General features: G+C 43.5%; 2 protein-coding genes and 1 non-coding gene across 7 annotated transcripts in view; 2 read left to right on the forward strand and 1 right to left on the reverse strand.

Annotated features, from left to right (window-relative positions):
- The first annotated feature begins 85 nt into the window (after positions 1-85).
- Positions 86-11,280, forward strand: LOC137483660 (putative short-chain dehydrogenase/reductase family 42E member 2). Of its 2 annotated transcripts, none has more exons than XM_068206940.1 (12): positions 86-230; positions 615-1,006; positions 1,525-1,620; positions 2,578-2,635; positions 3,252-3,370; positions 4,451-4,526; positions 5,988-6,070; positions 7,312-7,449; positions 8,430-8,495; positions 9,141-9,204; positions 9,869-9,942; positions 10,523-11,280. In XM_068206940.1, the coding sequence occupies exons 2-12, from the start codon at positions 785-787 to the stop codon at positions 10,769-10,771; spliced, it is 1,245 nt and encodes a 414-aa protein (XP_068063041.1). In that variant the 5' UTR covers positions 86-230; positions 615-784; the 3' UTR covers positions 10,772-11,280. The 2 variants fall into 2 exon arrangements, with proteins under 2 accessions (XP_068063041.1, XP_068063042.1); XM_068206941.1 differs by having other exon boundaries at positions 98-230; positions 619-1,006.
- A 1,021-nt stretch (positions 11,281-12,301) lies between these two features.
- TRNAL-UAG (transfer RNA leucine (anticodon UAG)) lies at positions 12,302-12,383 on the reverse strand. The gene has a single exon. It is a non-coding gene; the product is annotated as a tRNA-Leu (tRNA).
- A 974-nt stretch (positions 12,384-13,357) lies between these two features.
- The window catches only part of EEF2K (eukaryotic elongation factor 2 kinase), a 29,928-nt gene continuing 25,614 nt past the window's right edge, over positions 13,358-17,671 (forward strand). For 3 of the 4 annotated variants that reach the window (XM_068206945.1, XM_068206950.1, XM_068206949.1), the window contains exon 1: positions 16,488-16,601. The gene's annotated coding sequence lies outside the window, so the exon portion shown is untranslated. Of the gene's footprint in view, positions 13,374-16,487; positions 16,602-17,671 lie in introns of those variants that run through there. The other variant, XM_068206947.1, reaches the window with a different exon arrangement.

A 17,671-nucleotide genomic window follows, 5' to 3' on the forward strand; every position in this document is an offset into this window, starting at 1 on the left:
CGCTCCCGCGGCCGGCCCCAACGGCGCCAACGGCGCCGCCCGAGGCCGGGGGTCGGGCGGGGGCCCGGCCCGAGCACGAGTCCCTGCGCCGCTGCCCGGCCCATTTGCAAGTGAGATGCGGAGAGCCCCGGCGGGGCTCGGGTGGCTTTGAATGTTTAATTGCGGCCGGGGCAGGGACTGGGTGTCGGAGAGAGTGGGTAGCCACAGCCTCTGAAATGTCCTGACTGCCGGTGAGGAACCCCTAGAAGGGCAAGAACCCCCATGTTCAGAAAATAAGTGATTCACTGTTACTTTTTTCTTAATGCAGTTATTCACCCTTTCTGTAGCATAGCAGCTATTTTATTCGAGTTCCCCTCGAAAGCAAGGGATTTGATAGCCTTGTTCTCTGATACACCTTCTAGAGTTATAACATAAGGATCAGGCATCCCTCTTCCCTCCTGAAATCCTCATCTATCTCACTCCAGCACTGCAAATGATAACAACTCAGTGTATTCTTAATTTATGTTTAGTTACTGGTACTTAGAAGCTGGAAATACCACTTCTCTCAGATGTCTGTCTTGGCAGTAAACTAGGGACTGTAAATTTTGGTTTGCTTTTGTCTTTATCTCTCTTAGGCAGGCTGCATTAAAGCCAGATTTTGCTGCTGTGACTAGATTTTGTCAACATGAAACTCCCTGAAATTGTCTGCATCCAGGAGTGCTATGGAGCAATTTTCACCATGTAGAAGGGATTTTTACTTGTATCTGGTAGTGCTGGGCAGTATTTCCTTGACACAAAACCAAAAATGAGCGAAGTAGCAATACCATATTGCCGAATCTCTGACTGCAAACAGAGCAAACATGCTGGAACACTCAATAAAACCAGTATGAGAGCCGTGGTGACAGGAGGCGGTGGCTATTGTGGATACAAGCTGGGATGTGCTCTTGCCAACATAGGAGCTTCTGTTGTTCTGTGTGACATACACAAGCCTTTGTGGGCGATTCCCAATGGAGCGGTGTGGATGCAGGTATGATAAATAATATCTTCCCAACAGTCAAAGTTAGTTCATTTGCCTTTTCCATAAGGTCTTCCTAGTTTTCACAGAATCCAAATACCTAATTGCTGATTATTTCAAATTTCAGTAACCTTTTTAACTGTGTGAACATCCCACATGAGTTTTGGTGAATAGATTTTAGTATATCTGAAATAAGGAAACCAGCAAAACCTGTAATGCATGGAACAGTTTCACCCCTGACTCCTCAGGATCCTGCCTTCATCTAGGCCTTAGTTTAACCACCTGTAGAATAAACACAGGACTATTGTGAACCTTAATGAATGTCTTTAAAGTTCTTTGAGTTCTATGGAAGAAAAGTATAATTATCAGCAAGTAGGGAGGAGTACCCAGTTTTGAATCCCAAGATAGGTGTACAGCCAGAACAGTTCTATATATCCATTCTGTAAATGGATTCCCTCTGTGCTAACCCACTGTATGACAAATACTTAGCTTTGCTCTCATGTCCAAATATTTTTTCTTATGTATTACAGACAGATATCAGGGATTACAGTGCCATATTGGCAGTCTGTGAAGGGGCTGACTGTGTGTTTCACGTAGCTTCATATGGAATGTCAGGAACAGAGCAGGTGAGTCCACAGAGTTTTGGTTTCTTTCTGTGTGACTGCCCACGTGGAGGGTGAGAGACTTTGATGCTGTAACACTGCATGACACGTTTCATCTCTTCATATTGCCCTAGTCTTTTGATAAATTGCTCTGTGCAAACTGGAGTGCCATGTGCAAGCAGGCTGCTTGCAGTGGTTTCCTCTCCATTAGAGGTTCCACCAGCACCCTGGGAAGGTGTTTGAGATGGAAATGGCATTGAGAAGTTCTGAAATACAGTGAAGACAAACTGAAGGACAAGGGAGGGTGCTTCGCTCCAAAACCCTGATTCTTCCCTAAACCTTCACATGGATCTCCTAGGTGTATGGTCATTAAGAGGAATAAAACCTTAACTGAATTATAAATTATTTCATATATCTGAATTATATCAATATTTGAAGTCTTTAATTGTTCGCTATTGGGTAAAAAGCTGTACAAATGCACTTGATGTAGGACTCTGAGTCACAATTTTATAATTAGAGTTACAAGCACATACATCCACACACATCCACACACAAACACACCTCTTTCTTACTTTATTTAATAAGAGGAACTTCAGTAATTACCCTGTCTGGATAGAACAGCTCACTCGAAGTTGTTTGCCACTGAGCAATGCATAATTTGAATTGCTCTGTTTAGAGGCAACTGATCACTAAAGTGCTACTGAAACACAGATATTTAGCATACTGCTGCAAGATATGTAATAAGTGGACATATATTTTTAGAAGCACTACAATTTTCTTTGCTTCAAGCAGACTAGTCTGTAAAAATACAGGAAAAATACAGGTATAGTTTAAAAGTAATGATTAGTCTGAAACAACAGTCTAAATGGCCTTTTTAATAATCAAAGCACTAAATTATGTTTATTTGGGGACATTCATCCCCCTATTGAATTGAATATGTATTATTACTATAAAATGAATATTTTTTTTTCCTTTTCCTAGTTGCATAAAAAAGAGATTGAAACTGTCAACATCAATGGAACAAGATTCATCCTTAATGGTATGTATCTAACTGTGCCATTGGGTGTTAGTACAGCATATCAAACATCAAATCCCATTTAGAGAAAGCCAGTTGGCCTTTTTGGCACACTCTATCTGTCACCAAGTACTTGACATTGCTGGCAGAAAATGAGGAAACATGTCACGGGGCAGGGGGGGTTATGCTCAATTCTGCTACAAGGTGTGATATGAGAGCCAGCACTGTAGTTCAACTACTTCAGCTTTTCAACACCTTGTTTGACTGATGTCCGAAGCTGTATCCATGTAAGGAGTTAACCAATTCCCTGTGTATTTTGTAGCAGTTAACCTGCTTGCTAGCAACTTGTGCACAGGCAGTGGGCAGCCCCTGAAGCAGAAGGACTTGTGTCCTGATGCCCAGCAGGCTGGAGGAGCTCTCCTGAGGTGTGCTGGCACCCAGCGTAGGATGTGCCAGCGAGTAAATCGCTTGCTTCTACACTGATGTCTTCCCTTTAAATATGCTCTGCATTTCAGCTCACCCAGTCACAGAATGGGAGGATTTTCTCTTTGAAGATTTGACACTTTCTTAGTAAAAATGGCACACAAACTTTTTTCCCAAATAAATTTTCACTAAAATAATTAATTATTCATTGCTGCAGCCTGCAAACAACAAAATATCCCTCGGCTGGTCTACACCAGCTCAGTGAATGTGGTGTTTGGAGGGCTTCCTATTGAAGATGGGGATGAAGAATCTTTGCCATATTTCCCAATTGACAAGGTATTTTGTTGTATTGTATTCTCAAATTTCTCTGTTTACTTCCACGTTTCTGAAAAAGCCTGGAGTTTTTATGACAGTGTTTAGCCTGATGCAAGCATCCAGGCACAAGAAAGACCAGGTGGGATGAGAGTTTGAGCAACCTGGTCTAGTGGGAGGTGTCCCTGCCCATGGAAGAGGGGGCTGGAACGAGATGATCGCTGAAATCCCCTTCAACCCAAACCATTTTGTCATTCTATGAAAGAAAAAAGAAAACTCTTTACACTCTTTGAAGATGCTATTTACAACCTTGGCACATCAGTTTTATGTACATCAAAGTATATAATTCTTTGTTTTCCTATTAAGGCCTTGATTTTGGAAAATAACTCCCACAGTGCTGCATTAACATCAGGGATATTACACTTGGACAGGAGCATTCTGTTGTATGGCTTGGTTCCTCTTTAGCTATTTATTATCCACATGATTTTTCTGGTTTTCCCTTAGAGGATGACATATAGGTAGAGCTGATCTGGAAAAGCAGCCTATTTTTATATGGTTTTATTGCATTTGATTAAAAAAAAGAAAGTACTTCTGGCTGCTTTGTGTACACAGTTGTTTTTTGTGTCCCTCCTCTCTCTATCAGGTACTTCACAATCTTTCAAGAAGTAGAGATGGAGATAAAATATTAATATTTTTAATAACATTTTAAATAACACTTTCTCTGGGACAATGCCACATGGAAGTGTGCAGGATACTTCAGACCAAGTGCAAGGACTTCAAAAGTTGGCTTTTGACTTTTCCGTTACCTGAAGAAGAAATCCAGATTACAAAGTAGTGATCAATTACATTCCTGGCAGCATTCAAAGCATACATATATTTATTGCTTCTCAAATGTGCTGAAATTAATTAACCTGATTTGAATATACAGAAATGCTTCCTTACCCTAGAAATATACATGTGTTTTATTCCAAACCCAATACCTCACAACTTCTGTATTTTGAGGTATTTGTTGCCATCTGCTAAGTGAAAACTAGTGAAGAAGAGATGCCTCTCTGTCCCATCATTTCAGGAACAGATACAAATGTATTTGCTTTTTCTCTGTAGCTCGTTGACCACTATTCCAGAACCAAATCGATTGCAGAACAAATGGTACTAGCAGCAAATGGATCTTCACTAGAAGGTACTTTTGTCTGAGCATGAATTCATAATTTATGAATTTATATATTCAGAATTTACTCCTCCTCTTCTTGTTCCTCCCCAAAGTCCTGTGTCCTGTATCAATCCTTAGTGGACAAGATTGCCCACCAGTTATGAAATTAAGTTACCAAACCCCTCTCACAAATTAAAGTATTTTCATTTAAAAATAACTTTTCCCGCAATGTCTGTAAAAGGTTTTAGCATGGTAGCAGTAAGTTCAGTATGTCAATGAAAAATAATAAGACAGCTATAAATTAAACAGAAACAAGTGTTTAATGTCACTGTCTCATGCAACATATGTAAAACACGAATGCTGATTAAATTGTTACATCCACACAGCCCCTCAAGTTATATATTAAAATCTGAAGTAGGTACCTGAGCCTAGGGCCTGGAATTATTTATTAGTGCTTCCCAAAGTTTTCCATGTTGAGGAAGCCAGTTATACACTTGAATACTTAAGCTCACCTGTGAGATACTATAACTGCCAGTGCAAAACAAATTAATGTAAAGTGCAACATGATTCTATGTGACCAAGTGATACTGAACTAAATTTAGCTGTGGACAACTTACAGAAAAGACTCTTCACTTGATACTTGCAGAGGGCTATAACAGATAGAAAGTCCTTGATGGGAACCCCATCCCACCAAAATTATTTTGTTCAAAATAAGAAAAGGTTTTTTTCCCCTTTATTTCCTTAGCAGCTCTTCACATCAAAGCCTCTCCTAATTACAGGACCAATAAACAGTTCTGCATTTGTCAATGAAATAGAACCAAATGTCCCATTTTGATTCTGTGCCACAGCAGGACTGACTATTTTATATGTTTACATGTTATGACTATTTTATATGTTTACAAGTACTATTAAGAACAGTTATTAGCAGATGATGAAACGGCCAACTGATGTACATGGGAATATTTGATTTTTATGATCCCACTGAAATTGTCAAGAGCTTCTACCTCACTCCAGTGGGAGCTGCACCTGCTGTTGAGGGAATCTTTCAGCTCTACCTTGTACTGCTAACAGGCCACTGCATCCCATCAATAATTTTATGGGGGATTAGTTGGTTTCATTCCACTATCCAATGTATTTTCGAACAACCTGCTCACTTCAGTGAACTCATCACCACAGCCAACACATTCATTCACTGCTCTGGCACAGGGACAAGGGACTGATTAGAAAGAGATTTTTAAATAGCTGGTATTTTCTAGAAACACAACTATGCTTGCAGGACTTCTCTGAATCTTTTCTTGCTAATTTGCATGATCTGATTCTCCCATCTTATTATCTGACTCCTAATGCAGCACCTTTTGGTATATATTGCATTTTAAGGTAGTGAAATGAATTTAGAGTACGTTCTGCTGCCTGAGCCTTTGGTTCATGCAAACAAAGATCCAATGTAGTGATGTGAAGGTCTCTTCATAATGATCTTATCCCATGTTCTAGGAGGTGGAATACTCCACACATGTGTTCTTCGCCCACCAGGAATCTATGGACCAGAAGAGCAGAGACATTTGCCAAGGCTAGCAGTATGTCGCCTGAATTTTTTAACCAGCAGGGTTTTCTATGATATGGGTAAAAAGCTGGAAGGAGAATCACTTATTTGTATTATAAATTGACTGATCTTACTGGGTAGCCATTCAACAATTCAATCATCTACTGAGGATATTATAACTTTTTCTAACAAGCGTTATATCTGTAAAGTGTAGATTTAAAAAGCCTATTTTTTATTTTAAATTAAATACAAACACATGAAAATCTAGCTTTATAATTTAATGATTCCTGTAAGATTCAGGCCAATCCATGATATTTCAAATGTCTGTTTACATGCAACTTACACCAAATGGTTTTAAATATTAATGAAAAGAGATACAGCAAAATATCTTATTTCCAGTCTCAACTATTAACAGCTTTCACTGTCCAATGAAGCAGGTTCCAGAGCTGGAAATACCCTCTGGTACAACAGGTCACCAAAGGGCAGCAGCTGAGGTGTTCACATTTTACTCTTTTTCACTTGCTTTTAAACTGCCGGGCCAACAGATGACGTTTAGAACATGAGCCCTGCAGAATTCTGTGAGCCAGTTATTTTAAAAGAATTAGTGTAATATAAAGTTATACACAGTTTTCAGGAAATAATAGATTCAAGTTGACTATATAATAGATATTTTTGGTTTGTGGCTGACACAGGAAATTATATTGCAGTCAGCCAAATTATATGTTATCATCTTGTAAATAATTTTAGGAATGGAAAATATAATTTTAGTTAAATCTGAGATTTTATTTTAGCCCCTTTTAAAATATAATATTATAAAATTTCTATTTGATTTTTAGCTTTATTGTTTTGAGCCAATTTTAAGGCATTATGCAAATGTCATGTTCTGCAGTTTCTAAAATTTACCTGTTCATTGAAAACTGGGACACTTTCCTTCCAGCCAAAGTGTATCTTCCAGTTTTTCCTAGCCAAAGCTATTTCTTAAATTTGATCCAATTTAGTGAATACTTTTGATCCACTCAGAACTGTAACTTACCTTTCCATACAGTATTTTACTTAGCCCTAGAACAGACCTTGTATTTTTTGTAAATTCAGGACATATTGCAATACACCTTTTGACATTTTCTCAGGAGCAGTTCCCTTGAATATTTAAATTTATTAATGTATTTCATTTTTTTTTAAGTAGAGCTAAACCTACATTTAGCTGGACAAGAAAGTACACTTTACCTCATTCTAAAATCCATTTTCTTATGGTTTCATGTTTGTTTATATCTCCAGAAGATTATTGAGAGAAGGTTACTTAGCTTCAAGTTTGGGGACCCTACTGTTAAAATGAACTGGATACATGTAGAGAATTTTGTACAAGCTCATATTCTAGCTGCTGAAGCTCTCACACCTGAAAAGAACTACATAGCTGTAAGTACACAGTAAAATCACCATTTGACAGTGGATCCTGCCACTGTATCCTGTGCTATAGCAACCACTGCAGTAATTAGAGTTATTGTCCTGCAGCTTGTGTTGTTGTCTGTGTTTTCACCTGATCAATGTGCTGTGAGCAAGGTAGGATGGGGCACAGTGCTGGCTGCTGGTGTTGGTTAAGAGATGGAATATTCAGTTCTGTAAGAATGTCTCCATCTTTGCATTTTTAAAATGCAATATTTGTAATTTCTGGAAGATGAGCAAAGAATGTTTGCTATGTTGGAAATGAAAGTGGAAGTTCAGGCAGATTAATCCTGTTCCCCCGTACAGGTCCAGATTTAATGTTCTGAACTGTGATGGTCAGTTCTTCCCATACCATGTGCTAACAGAGGCACATTTCATTTGGGTTCATTGCTTTCAAAAACAGTCACAACTGTTTTCCTCCTTGTAAATACAGGTTTTTAATCACCTAGAAGCATTGTCTTGAGAGTATATTAGAAAGGGGTTCAAAGTAGATGAAACTACTTTTTCTAAAACCCTGAAAGCAAAAGGAAAGCAGGAATGCAGACCATGGCTACACGGGAGTCTTCTGGATTCCAGTGAGCCTTAACTAGACCCAGAGCAGAACGTGTCCCACTCTTTGATGGACACGTACCAGCAGCACCAGTGAGATCCAGCACCAGCTCCAGTGGTGTCTCTGCAGTCAGTACAGCCACTCTGAACAGGCACAGCTGTAATAAACCATTTATTCCAAGGCACGTTAACCACATAAACCACCTGTTCACCAATTCTGTTGCACACAGCAGTGCACCTGAGTGAAACAAGCAGAGAGTTTGTGACTTGTGTGTGCACCCACTCATATTTGATATTGCTGTATTATTTTTAAGTTGTTCATAAGGGGTGAGATAAAGAAAAAGAAGTCAATATATATGCAGTATTATTTTTACTGACTTGTCTCCTCTCTGCCTCTTTAACAGAGTGGCCAGGTGTATTTCATTCATGATGGTGAAAAATCCAACCTTTTTGAATGGCTAACTCCACTTGTACGTGCAATACTGATCTCCAAGTACATTAATTTCTTTAACTGTATGCAACTCCAGCTTTTGTGTGCGTGCTACATTTTGTATGTTTGCTTTGGGTGTGAGAGTTCCATGTGGAATTGAATGTGGGTTTAATTCCTGCTTGAATTTCAGTGTGATCAGCACTGTAACAAAGCCCACCCAAAACACTACATTAAAGCAACCGTCCTCTCTGAGACCAAAGGACCACCAGCACCCTGTCCTGAGCTGTACCTGTCTTAACTTATGGGGCATGCAGATGGGAATAACTGATCTTTTGGGTGGGCAAAAAATATAAATGTTCATTCTTTTCAAAATACCATGTTGTTGTTCATGATAGGCTCAAAATCATAAACATGTCATGATGTTAAATTAGGTATCAGCACACCAGGACATTTTGATTAATTATTGTAATTTCCTTCCTTCTTTTAAGATACGAAAATGACATACATTCTGTGGGTGACATTTAACTGGCATCTCCTTAAAAAATGAAAAATAATAAATACTAAGAGCTATGATTAATTTTTCTGTTTTAACAGTAAATATTTCCATAAATATCTTCTATATTGAAACTTTAAAACTTGTTTGAAGTTTCTGGGGTTTTTCATTGTTTTTTTAAATCTTTTTCAGTTTGAAAGATTAGGTTGCAGTAAGCCATGGATACGTATTCCTACTTGCTTAGTCTATGCATCAGGTAAAATACTTTATCAACATTTCTCTTTCCTGTTCATGCTACTCTCATTCCTAACTGTAATATAATATTATTTTATTTGCCCACAATTTTCCTTTTCGTGTATAAAAATAATATGCCGTGTGCTCACCTAGTGTTCAGCAATGTAAAACTCACCTCTGTGCAGTATGTTGAAACCAGAATGATCTCTAGTCAAGTCTCATTAAAACAGGTTTTATGTAGGACCTAACAGACGTATAACTTTGTGGAGTTAATGATACAAAAAGTTAAATGTAAAACTCCATGACTTTATGAAATATGCAGAAGAGTATCTGCTTTGCTGCACGGATAAATGTCTTGCTCTCTCCAGAATCAACCCCCCCGTGCAGCTCAGACAGAATCCAACTGAGTTCTCTGTTGACATATTTTGTATGAAGCCTCATGACCTTTTCACTAGAGCTGTGCCCAACTTTTTTTCCCTTTTCCAAATCCTTTTTCCACAAGCACGATAATTAAGATTAAATCCAGCCCCTTGTGAGCAAGCAGTTAGATGGTGTTAGTAATGGTGCCCTGAACTCTCAGGTCTGTGATTATCCTTAGTGAGCATTTACAGTGTGAGATATGTCACAACCACAATGGCAAAGCAATTCACAGTTCTTACCTCAAATCGAAACATTTTGTTATGCAGCCACATTCATGGAACACCTTCATGCCATTCTGAAACCAGTTGTTGACCTACCCCCACTGCTGACCAGAAATGAGGTAAAGTCTACGTTTGTAAACTTTCCTTAATTCCCATGGGATCCATATGTGTTAATCTGAGGGAGACTTTCAGTCAGTAGAAAGTAAAATCCACCCAGTGCTACCTCAGCCTCCAGTTTCCAGGGCAAATATGTGCATTGTGTACAGTTTAGGTAATATATTGTGCTTGGTTGCCATGATTTTTGAAAAGAGCTTATGCTTGCAATCTGGGAGAGGCTTCTTCAGCTCCCCTCATCCAAGGGTCAGTGACCTGTATGACTTGGCTGGGCCTTTAGGAACCTATGAGATGGCTTTGATCTGACTCTCTGAGTACCAAAGCAAGAGAACACTTGCAGAACATTTTTCGTAGACATTTACAGATTCTACTTTGCATTTTTAATGTCTCTTTGTGCTTTCATGAATCTCCTTTTGAGTGGACAATTTTAAAAATAATGTGTGCAATACTCATAGGACATTGATATAATGTTGTGGGGTTTTTTGTATTCTACATCTCCTCTAACTGTGTCTTTGCTGCTATTTACAGTGTGTTCCAGTTGCCTGTGTAGGCATTCCTTTGTATGTTGACTCTTTTGCCCTGCAGGTACAGAACATTTCTGTAACTCACACATTTCGAATAGACAAGGCACAGGCTCAGCTGGGGTACCGCCCACGGAAGTTTGACTTTGCTGACTCTGTGGACCACTACATTGAATCCAGGCCACAACCCTCGAATTATCAACCATTCCTCAATATTTTGCTTACTTTAATTGTTACTTTAATTTTGGTTTTTCTTTCTTTAAAACTTAATAACCTTTCAGTTTTGCATTTTTTTAAAGAAAGACGACACTGACCTGCATAAACTGCACGGTCACAGTATTGCTACCCAGATCATTCTAACTTTTACAATAGTTACTGGCTCAGTGCAACAAACAGGCAGCTACTTTTGAATTTACAAACAAAAACATAACAGATGAGTGGCTGGACCTGAGAAATTAAAATACAGTAAACAATAATTGCCAAACACAATCAGAGTCAAGATTGTTGCCTCTATTTCAAACCAAAACAACAGCTTTCCAAATTGATTGCTGAACTAAATGAGAACCTGAAGAAAAAACAAGAGCTGCAGATAGCCTGCAGTGCTTCACCAGTGAAGAAAAATGGCTGCAATAAGGAGAAAGACTGACCACAGCTTCTGTCATGGCTCACTGCCTTGGGGAACAGAGGAACAAGCAAAGGCACAGACAGAACAGATTACTGCAAATAACACACACCAGGCCTACAGAGACTTCACACTGTGTGATTTCATTAATTACCTCTAGCACCACATCTGAGGGAAAATAAAAGTGTACTTGAAACATTGCTGAAGTCCATGCTGTGCTTCTGCACAATTTCCCAGAGCTGCTCCCTGCCCTGCCCCTGGTGCAGAGCTGCGAGTATGTGATGGCAGGGTTTTTCACAGGTCAAAACTGGGTATTTTAGTTAAATTGGAAGTTACTAAGTAAGTTACATTAGTTAAGTGTCTTTATGTCACAGTAGAGGAATCTGCTACTATGGGTTGCACAGACCTTTGTACAGCTTCCTTCACCTCCTATAGTTAAGGGCAACAACTGACACACTTGAGCTGCTCCTTAAGTTGCTTTAAGTGGAACTTAAAGCAGAAGTCTGTTTTGGCACCGAATTTCTGAAGTTGTACTGAGCAAATCCCTGCAGCAGCTAAAGTGAACAATGTGCTTTTCACATTACTGTTCAGCTAAAATGGACCTAAAGCACGGTCTGGGAGGCTCCAGCTCCTTCCCATCCACCACTCACGGTGGGAATTTATCAGAGAAATCTCCTTCCCATCTGCATCTTTCCAACCTGTAACATAGAGAGAGAACAACCAAGAGCAACATGCGAACAGTAGAGATTTTGGGAAAAGACTAGGGATGAGAGCTTCAGAAATTATGGTCTGGAGGGGAGTAATCATGGACGGGTTTGAGAACTCTGGAGAGGGTGCGAACACTGCCGCCTCCCCTCCACGAGAGTCTAGGGCATGCCACAAAACCCAGGTGCCAGGCCCATGGGTCGGGGTGCTGTAACCCAAAAGCAGCGTGGAAAGGCAGAACCCCTGAAAATTACAGTGTTTCTCGTTTTATTCTTAAAGCAAGAGACTCACACAGTGGATAATCCTTTTTCTCTAGTTCGTATCACAGCTTTCTAGAATATTGGTTTTAACGACTGTGACCGACAACCCCCAGGCATCCACGGCCCGCGGGGCGCCGTGCCCGGCCCGGGCAGAGCCGCTCGTACCGTGCCGGCCCCGGGCCGCCCCCGCCGCAGCTCCCGCGCTCCCGCTGTGCGGGTGGCGAAAAGGAGCCGCCCCGGAGGGAGCAAAACAGCTTGGCAGCGGTGGGATTCGAACCCACGCCATCGAAATGACTGGAGCCTAAATCCAGCGCCTTAGACCACTCGGCCACGCTACCGCCTGGTTGCTTACCCGCTCGCCAGGCCTCTTTGACGGGGGCAGCGCCGCCGTTCTTTCCTTCAATCTGTGCAGATTGTCAATCCGTGTCCGCGGCACCACACCGCCTGCAGCGCCCCGCGAACGCCGCTTCTGCCGCCGGCCCCGGCCCCGCACTCTCCGTGCCCGCGGCGGCGCTGCCGGGCCCGGCCTAGCGCAGTCCCCGGCCCCGCCCGGCAGGTGGCGCCGCCGCCCCGCGCCCGGCGCTGCCTGCGCACGTGGCCCCGCGCCCAGCCGGACGAGCGGCCGCTGGCCAGGGCTCGCAGCGGGGCTCCGGCTCCCTCTCCCGGGTTTGGCCGGACCTTGAGCCTCGGCCCCACCTTGAGCCTCGGCCCCACCTTGAGCTTCGGCCCCTTCCTCCCCAGGGCCTTTGGGGCCATCGGGCTGCGCCTCGGGGCACTTTGTCCGCGGCAGGCCCAGGCCCGCACCTCGGCAAGGCGCGGTCTGAGGCGCACAGCAGCCGCGGCTGTGGTGGATCAGCTCCAGCTGGTCCTCGGGAGGGCTTTGCCCGTGCCGTGGTCACGCAGGGTAGAGGGCAGCCCCTGGCTGGTGCCTTCGCAGCCGCGATGGCAGGTGTGCACACAGCTCCCGGCCAGGAAGAGGGTCCGTCCTGCCCCCTATCAAGCACCCACTGCCTTCTCTGGCCCACCAGAGCACACGTGCTGCCCAAGAGCTGCCAGCTCGCTGCGAGGTCAGTGACCTTCCCAGGCAGCTGCTCGCTTGGCATTGCAGTGTGTCCTCAGCTGAACCATTCCCACCCAACACGGGAGGCCCCACCGCCTTTATCTCGCTGGCAGCTGGTGGTCGGGCTGCCCGTACACAGATTGTTGTCCTGCCACGTCGGTGCCTCTCTTACCTGCAGCTGGGCTCAGGGTGTGGGCAGGTAGGTGCTTTCCCTGTCCACCTCAACGAGAGAGCTGGCTTTGGCAACCAGAGCCAGATTCAGTCACTGGTGAGTGGAAAGACGAGTTCTCATGTTCTGGGAGGCCTGCAGGAGAAATTTGTATAATTATTTTGTGGACAGAGGTAAAAATATCAAGACTAAATGCAATGCAATTAAAACAATATGGAGAAATTATGTCCACCATTGCCCTCCTTCCCATAGAAAGTCATGCATTGGTGCCCCAGGAAGTTTCAGGGATGTGTGTTACATGCACCTCCTCACTGGAGGTGACGCTTATGACCAACTTGATCTACCTTGTAAGACCAAATTGCCATAGGAGTATGAGGGCAAAAATTGTCAGGAAATTGATTTAAAGGCAATTTTAAAATCTACAGATTTAAACGAATGTAGAATAAAATTGCTCTGAAAGTTAATATCATATGGGGTGTCCTTTCCTTTTTCCTTTCAAAAAACACAGTTTCTTAGAACAATGATTTCTAAAGGAAACCTTGTTTAAAATGAGCTTACTGAAACTTTACAAGCTATAGTGCTCTTGGAAAAAAAATACATGCAGTGCTGAACATACTCAATGGAAGAATAACATACTAGACTTGCAGGTCACAGATTCCCTAGGTTGCCATTTGAAATTTAATTTTTAGTATTTTCAAACAACAAAAAAAAAACTGAATCAAACTCTTTTAAGTGTAAAGGATATCACACATAATGTATAAATAGAAAACTAAAACTAGAAGATACAGCATGTCTGGGCTAATGCCTGATTTCAACATCTTTAGTTTTTCCATCATCACTGATTGTTCTTTTAACAAAATGTTACAGAGAATAGAAGCAAAGCTCCAGGCTTAAACCTGGGAATAAGTGCACCCTTGCACTGGGGTAGCAGAGCTGGCTTATTTAAAAGCATGAGAAATGTGTAGCTTGATAAGGCATAACCTATGTTCCTAATAGAGCAGAACATTCTCCATGAGGATTTATGGCAGAAGGCAGCCGTGGGGTTCCTTTTAGTCCAAAATAATGCCAAGTAGTTTGTGTTCAGAGAAGGCCATTAGATCTGGTGAAGGGTCTAGAGGGTAAATCCTATGAGGAGCAGATGGGGGTGTTCAGAGAAAAGGAGGCTCTCTGCAACTCGCTGAAAGGAGGTTGTGGCAACATGGGGACCAGTCTCTCCTCCCAAGTAACAAGACAAAAGGAAATGGCCCCAAGATGCGTGGGGGGGGGGGGGTTCAGCTTGGATATTAGGAAAAATTTCTTCACTGAAAGAGTGGGTTAAGCATGGGAACAGGGTGCCTAGGGAAGTGGTGAAGTCACCATCCCTGGAAGTGTTCAAAAACAAGTAGACGTGGCACTTTGTAATACGGTCTAGTAGCTGTGGTGGGATTCAGTAAAAGGTTGGTCTTGACCTTGGAGGTCTTTTGCAACCGTAATGAGTCCATGATTTGCCAGAGTTTAAAACGAGCTACTCTCATGACGTGTTCAGTTGTGCTCATGTGTCACACCAGTTACAGTATTCACCATTATCAGTAGCCTACCCTGGGAGGGGGGGACTTTTTAGCCAGTATCAACACAATTTCACACAGTGGGAACCGGACATCTGGCTGCTTCTAGGCTTTCAGAATTCATTTGATGAGTCTGTGCTCTTCCCAGGCCCTGCCATGAATCATCCCAACATCAGCCCTGGCGGGCGCTGCTCTCCTCGGGGCACTCAGCTGGGCTGAGAGCAGAGTGAAAAATGAAGAAATGCAGCTTCTGCTGCTCATAGGGCAAAAGTGCTCAGTTATTGATAACTGCTAAGATTTACCACAGTGGTTTGCAGCTGGGAGATGACTAGGACCTCAAGAGTTTTTCTGCACAATCACTAATGTTGCCAATGTGTTTCAGTTCAAACTCTGCATGAATTTGAGAAAAAATGTGCCCTTAGGAAGCAGCATTAAACAGGGGCTTAGTCAAGTGTCTGCTTGACATTCTCAAACCAGGGCTTGCAGCCTCAGCATGGTGCTGGAAATTGGTGACAAAATTACAGGTACAGTCAAATTGCAGGTGGTGTTCCTGCAGGTGTGCTGCTCCCTCCAGTCCCCATGCTGAGACACAGTTCAATTTATGTAAGTAATGGCGGGTTTTCCTGGCAGAGAGTCAGAGCATCTGCTCTGTGTGTTTTTAATTAAATATTGGTAATCTTCCTCCTGAAGATTATCTCAGCTGCAGTATTTTTCTGCTCTCTTTGGAGAGCACAGGGAATGTGCATTTTTCTGTCTGTGATGCTGCAAGAGACCATCCATCTGTCACGAAGGAAGGACGTACTCACATCTTCCAGTCTCGGTTCTGTAACCCCTATTCATGGTAAAAAGCACTAATGAGGATTATTTACATGAGTAAGGGATTGAACAGCAGTAAAAAAGGCAGACTCTTTGCAGGCTGCCAAGTAATACAATTAAGCCAGAACCTATTTACATTAATTTCCATGTAACTCATGAAAGGATAAGGACTTTTGTTTAAATTTTCCACAAATTCTAGCTTGAGGAAAAGATTAAACATGGGCATTTTCAACCCAGAAAGCCAGTGTCTGGGGACAAATGCAAATGTGAGTGCTTTGAGAAAACATGGTTTTTAGAACGTGAAATCTGGTGCATAATACTGCCATTTCTCATAGGGAAATGTGCAATAGCGCTATTTAATTTAGCTGAAAAGACCAACCTGAAGCGCAGCAGGCCCCGTGGTCGCGGCCCACGTCTGCTCCCTGTGCTTTCCCTCGGGGCTGCGATCTTCGGGGGGCTGCGATCTTCGGGGGGCTGCCGTGCAGCGGGTGCTTCCCATGGGAGCACCTGCCCCAGGACAGCCCCTCCTTTCAGCTCCGTGCCCAACAGGAGCAGAAATAAAAGCAAATTTGGGTGACTCTCCTGTGAGCAGCAGACACCCGCCAGACCTATCGTGTGAGACCTGCACAGCCGCTCTCCTTCCTGTCCGGGCGATAGGGGCTTCTGCTCAGATTTTTCTCGGTTTTCTCACTGGAATAAAGTATCAGGCAGGGTCCCGGCGCCGCGGTGCTGTGAAAAGGAGCGGCGGGCGCCCGCGGGGCCGCGGAGGGAGCGGGAGGCGGCGCCTTGCCAGGGCGCGGGCGGTGAGGGGCGGCCCCGCTGCTCCCGCCTCCTCCCTCCCCTCAGCGGGTCGGCTTCTCCTCCCACCGCTGCCTTCCCTTAGCAGGGCGGCAGCTGGAGCGGGGTGCCGGGGTTGTGGGGTCGCTCCGTACGGGGCTGCGCGGCCGTTCTGGGCTCTCCTAAGCCGGTAGGTGCCGTCGCGGTGCGGTGCGGGGCCTGGCCTGGCGGCGGTGGGAAGCTGCCTCAGCGCCGCCCGCGGCGGGAAGCGCGGCGCGAAGGGCGTTTTTAATTGCGGAAAATGACGATCGGTGGGGTGGTCAGAGCCTGCGAAAGGCCGGCGGGCAGGCTTCTGCGCGGGCCAAAAATAACCGGATTTGTGGCATTGGGCAGCAGTGCTGCGCTCACACCCGAAGGCTGGCGTTTCGTCCATTTATCTGTCCACGACAGTGCGCATAATTTGGTGCTTAGGTTGTTTAAAAGTGCCAAGTACTGTCTGTGACCGTGGAGCAGCTGCTGTGTGCGGGGCTGACAGCTTGGGACTGCTCCAGGACGGTTCGTGTTCGGACCTTCAAATACCTCAGTCCGCATAAACGCATGGACTTAATTAATAGCGTGGGGTACTGTGCAGATGCCTACAAAAAGTCAACGATAGGTAATTGTGCAGAGTGTTTAAAGCCAGTTGAAATGACGGGTCTGTTCATGGCAATGGAAGGATATTTAAAGTTATCTTGGAGGTTCCTTTTCTGTCCTTCTCAACCCGCGTGTTTTGGATCCTCTTAACATAGTGTTTATTTGCGTGTTTGGCAGCAGGGTGGACTTGGCTGTGCTTGTGCCTCACTGCCTGCAGCTCTAAAAGCCATTGGTGTGTTTGAAGCCATGCTGTGTTTCCTTGCGCAGGGTTTTGTCTCAAATGCTTCGTATTCTGAGCTGGTGCAGTTGAACTCACCCTTTTGCTTCATGAATTTTGCATTGTTACTCTCTAGCACTCAGACTAATAAAAATATTATCCCAGCTGTGCTTGCAGGCAAACTGAATGGGATTTGTGCCGTGGTGTTTGCGGTAGTGATACACTGGAAGGGACCTGTGTTAAAGGCTTCTCATTAGAAATCTGTCTTTGGTAAGACACGGTTTAAAAAATAGCGAGTTGAGATATCTCTGGGGTTTTTTTTATCTTGTTTTTTTAATCACAGCTTTTACCTGGACTCACTGAACCTGTTTTCTTGCAGTGTGTGGTGCAGAGGAGAACAGACATTTACT

This window comes from Anomalospiza imberbis, chromosome 16 (genome assembly GCF_031753505.1).
Source record: "Anomalospiza imberbis isolate Cuckoo-Finch-1a 21T00152 chromosome 16, ASM3175350v1, whole genome shotgun sequence".
NCBI classification, from domain to species: domain Eukaryota; kingdom Metazoa; phylum Chordata; class Aves; order Passeriformes; family Viduidae; genus Anomalospiza; species Anomalospiza imberbis.

Excerpts from the sequence above, each read along its gene's own strand:
- LOC137483660 (XM_068206940.1), top strand. The coding sequence starts at position 785 with ATGAGCGAAGTAGCAATACCATATTGCCGAATCTCTGACTGCAAACAG. Across the intron at positions 1,007-1,524 it reads ATGGAGCGGTGTGGATGCAG|ACAGATATCAGGGATTACAG; the intron begins GTATGATAAATA and ends TATGTATTACAG. Across the intron at positions 7,450-8,429 it reads CTGAAAAGAACTACATAGCT|AGTGGCCAGGTGTATTTCAT; the intron begins GTAAGTACACAG and ends CCTCTTTAACAG.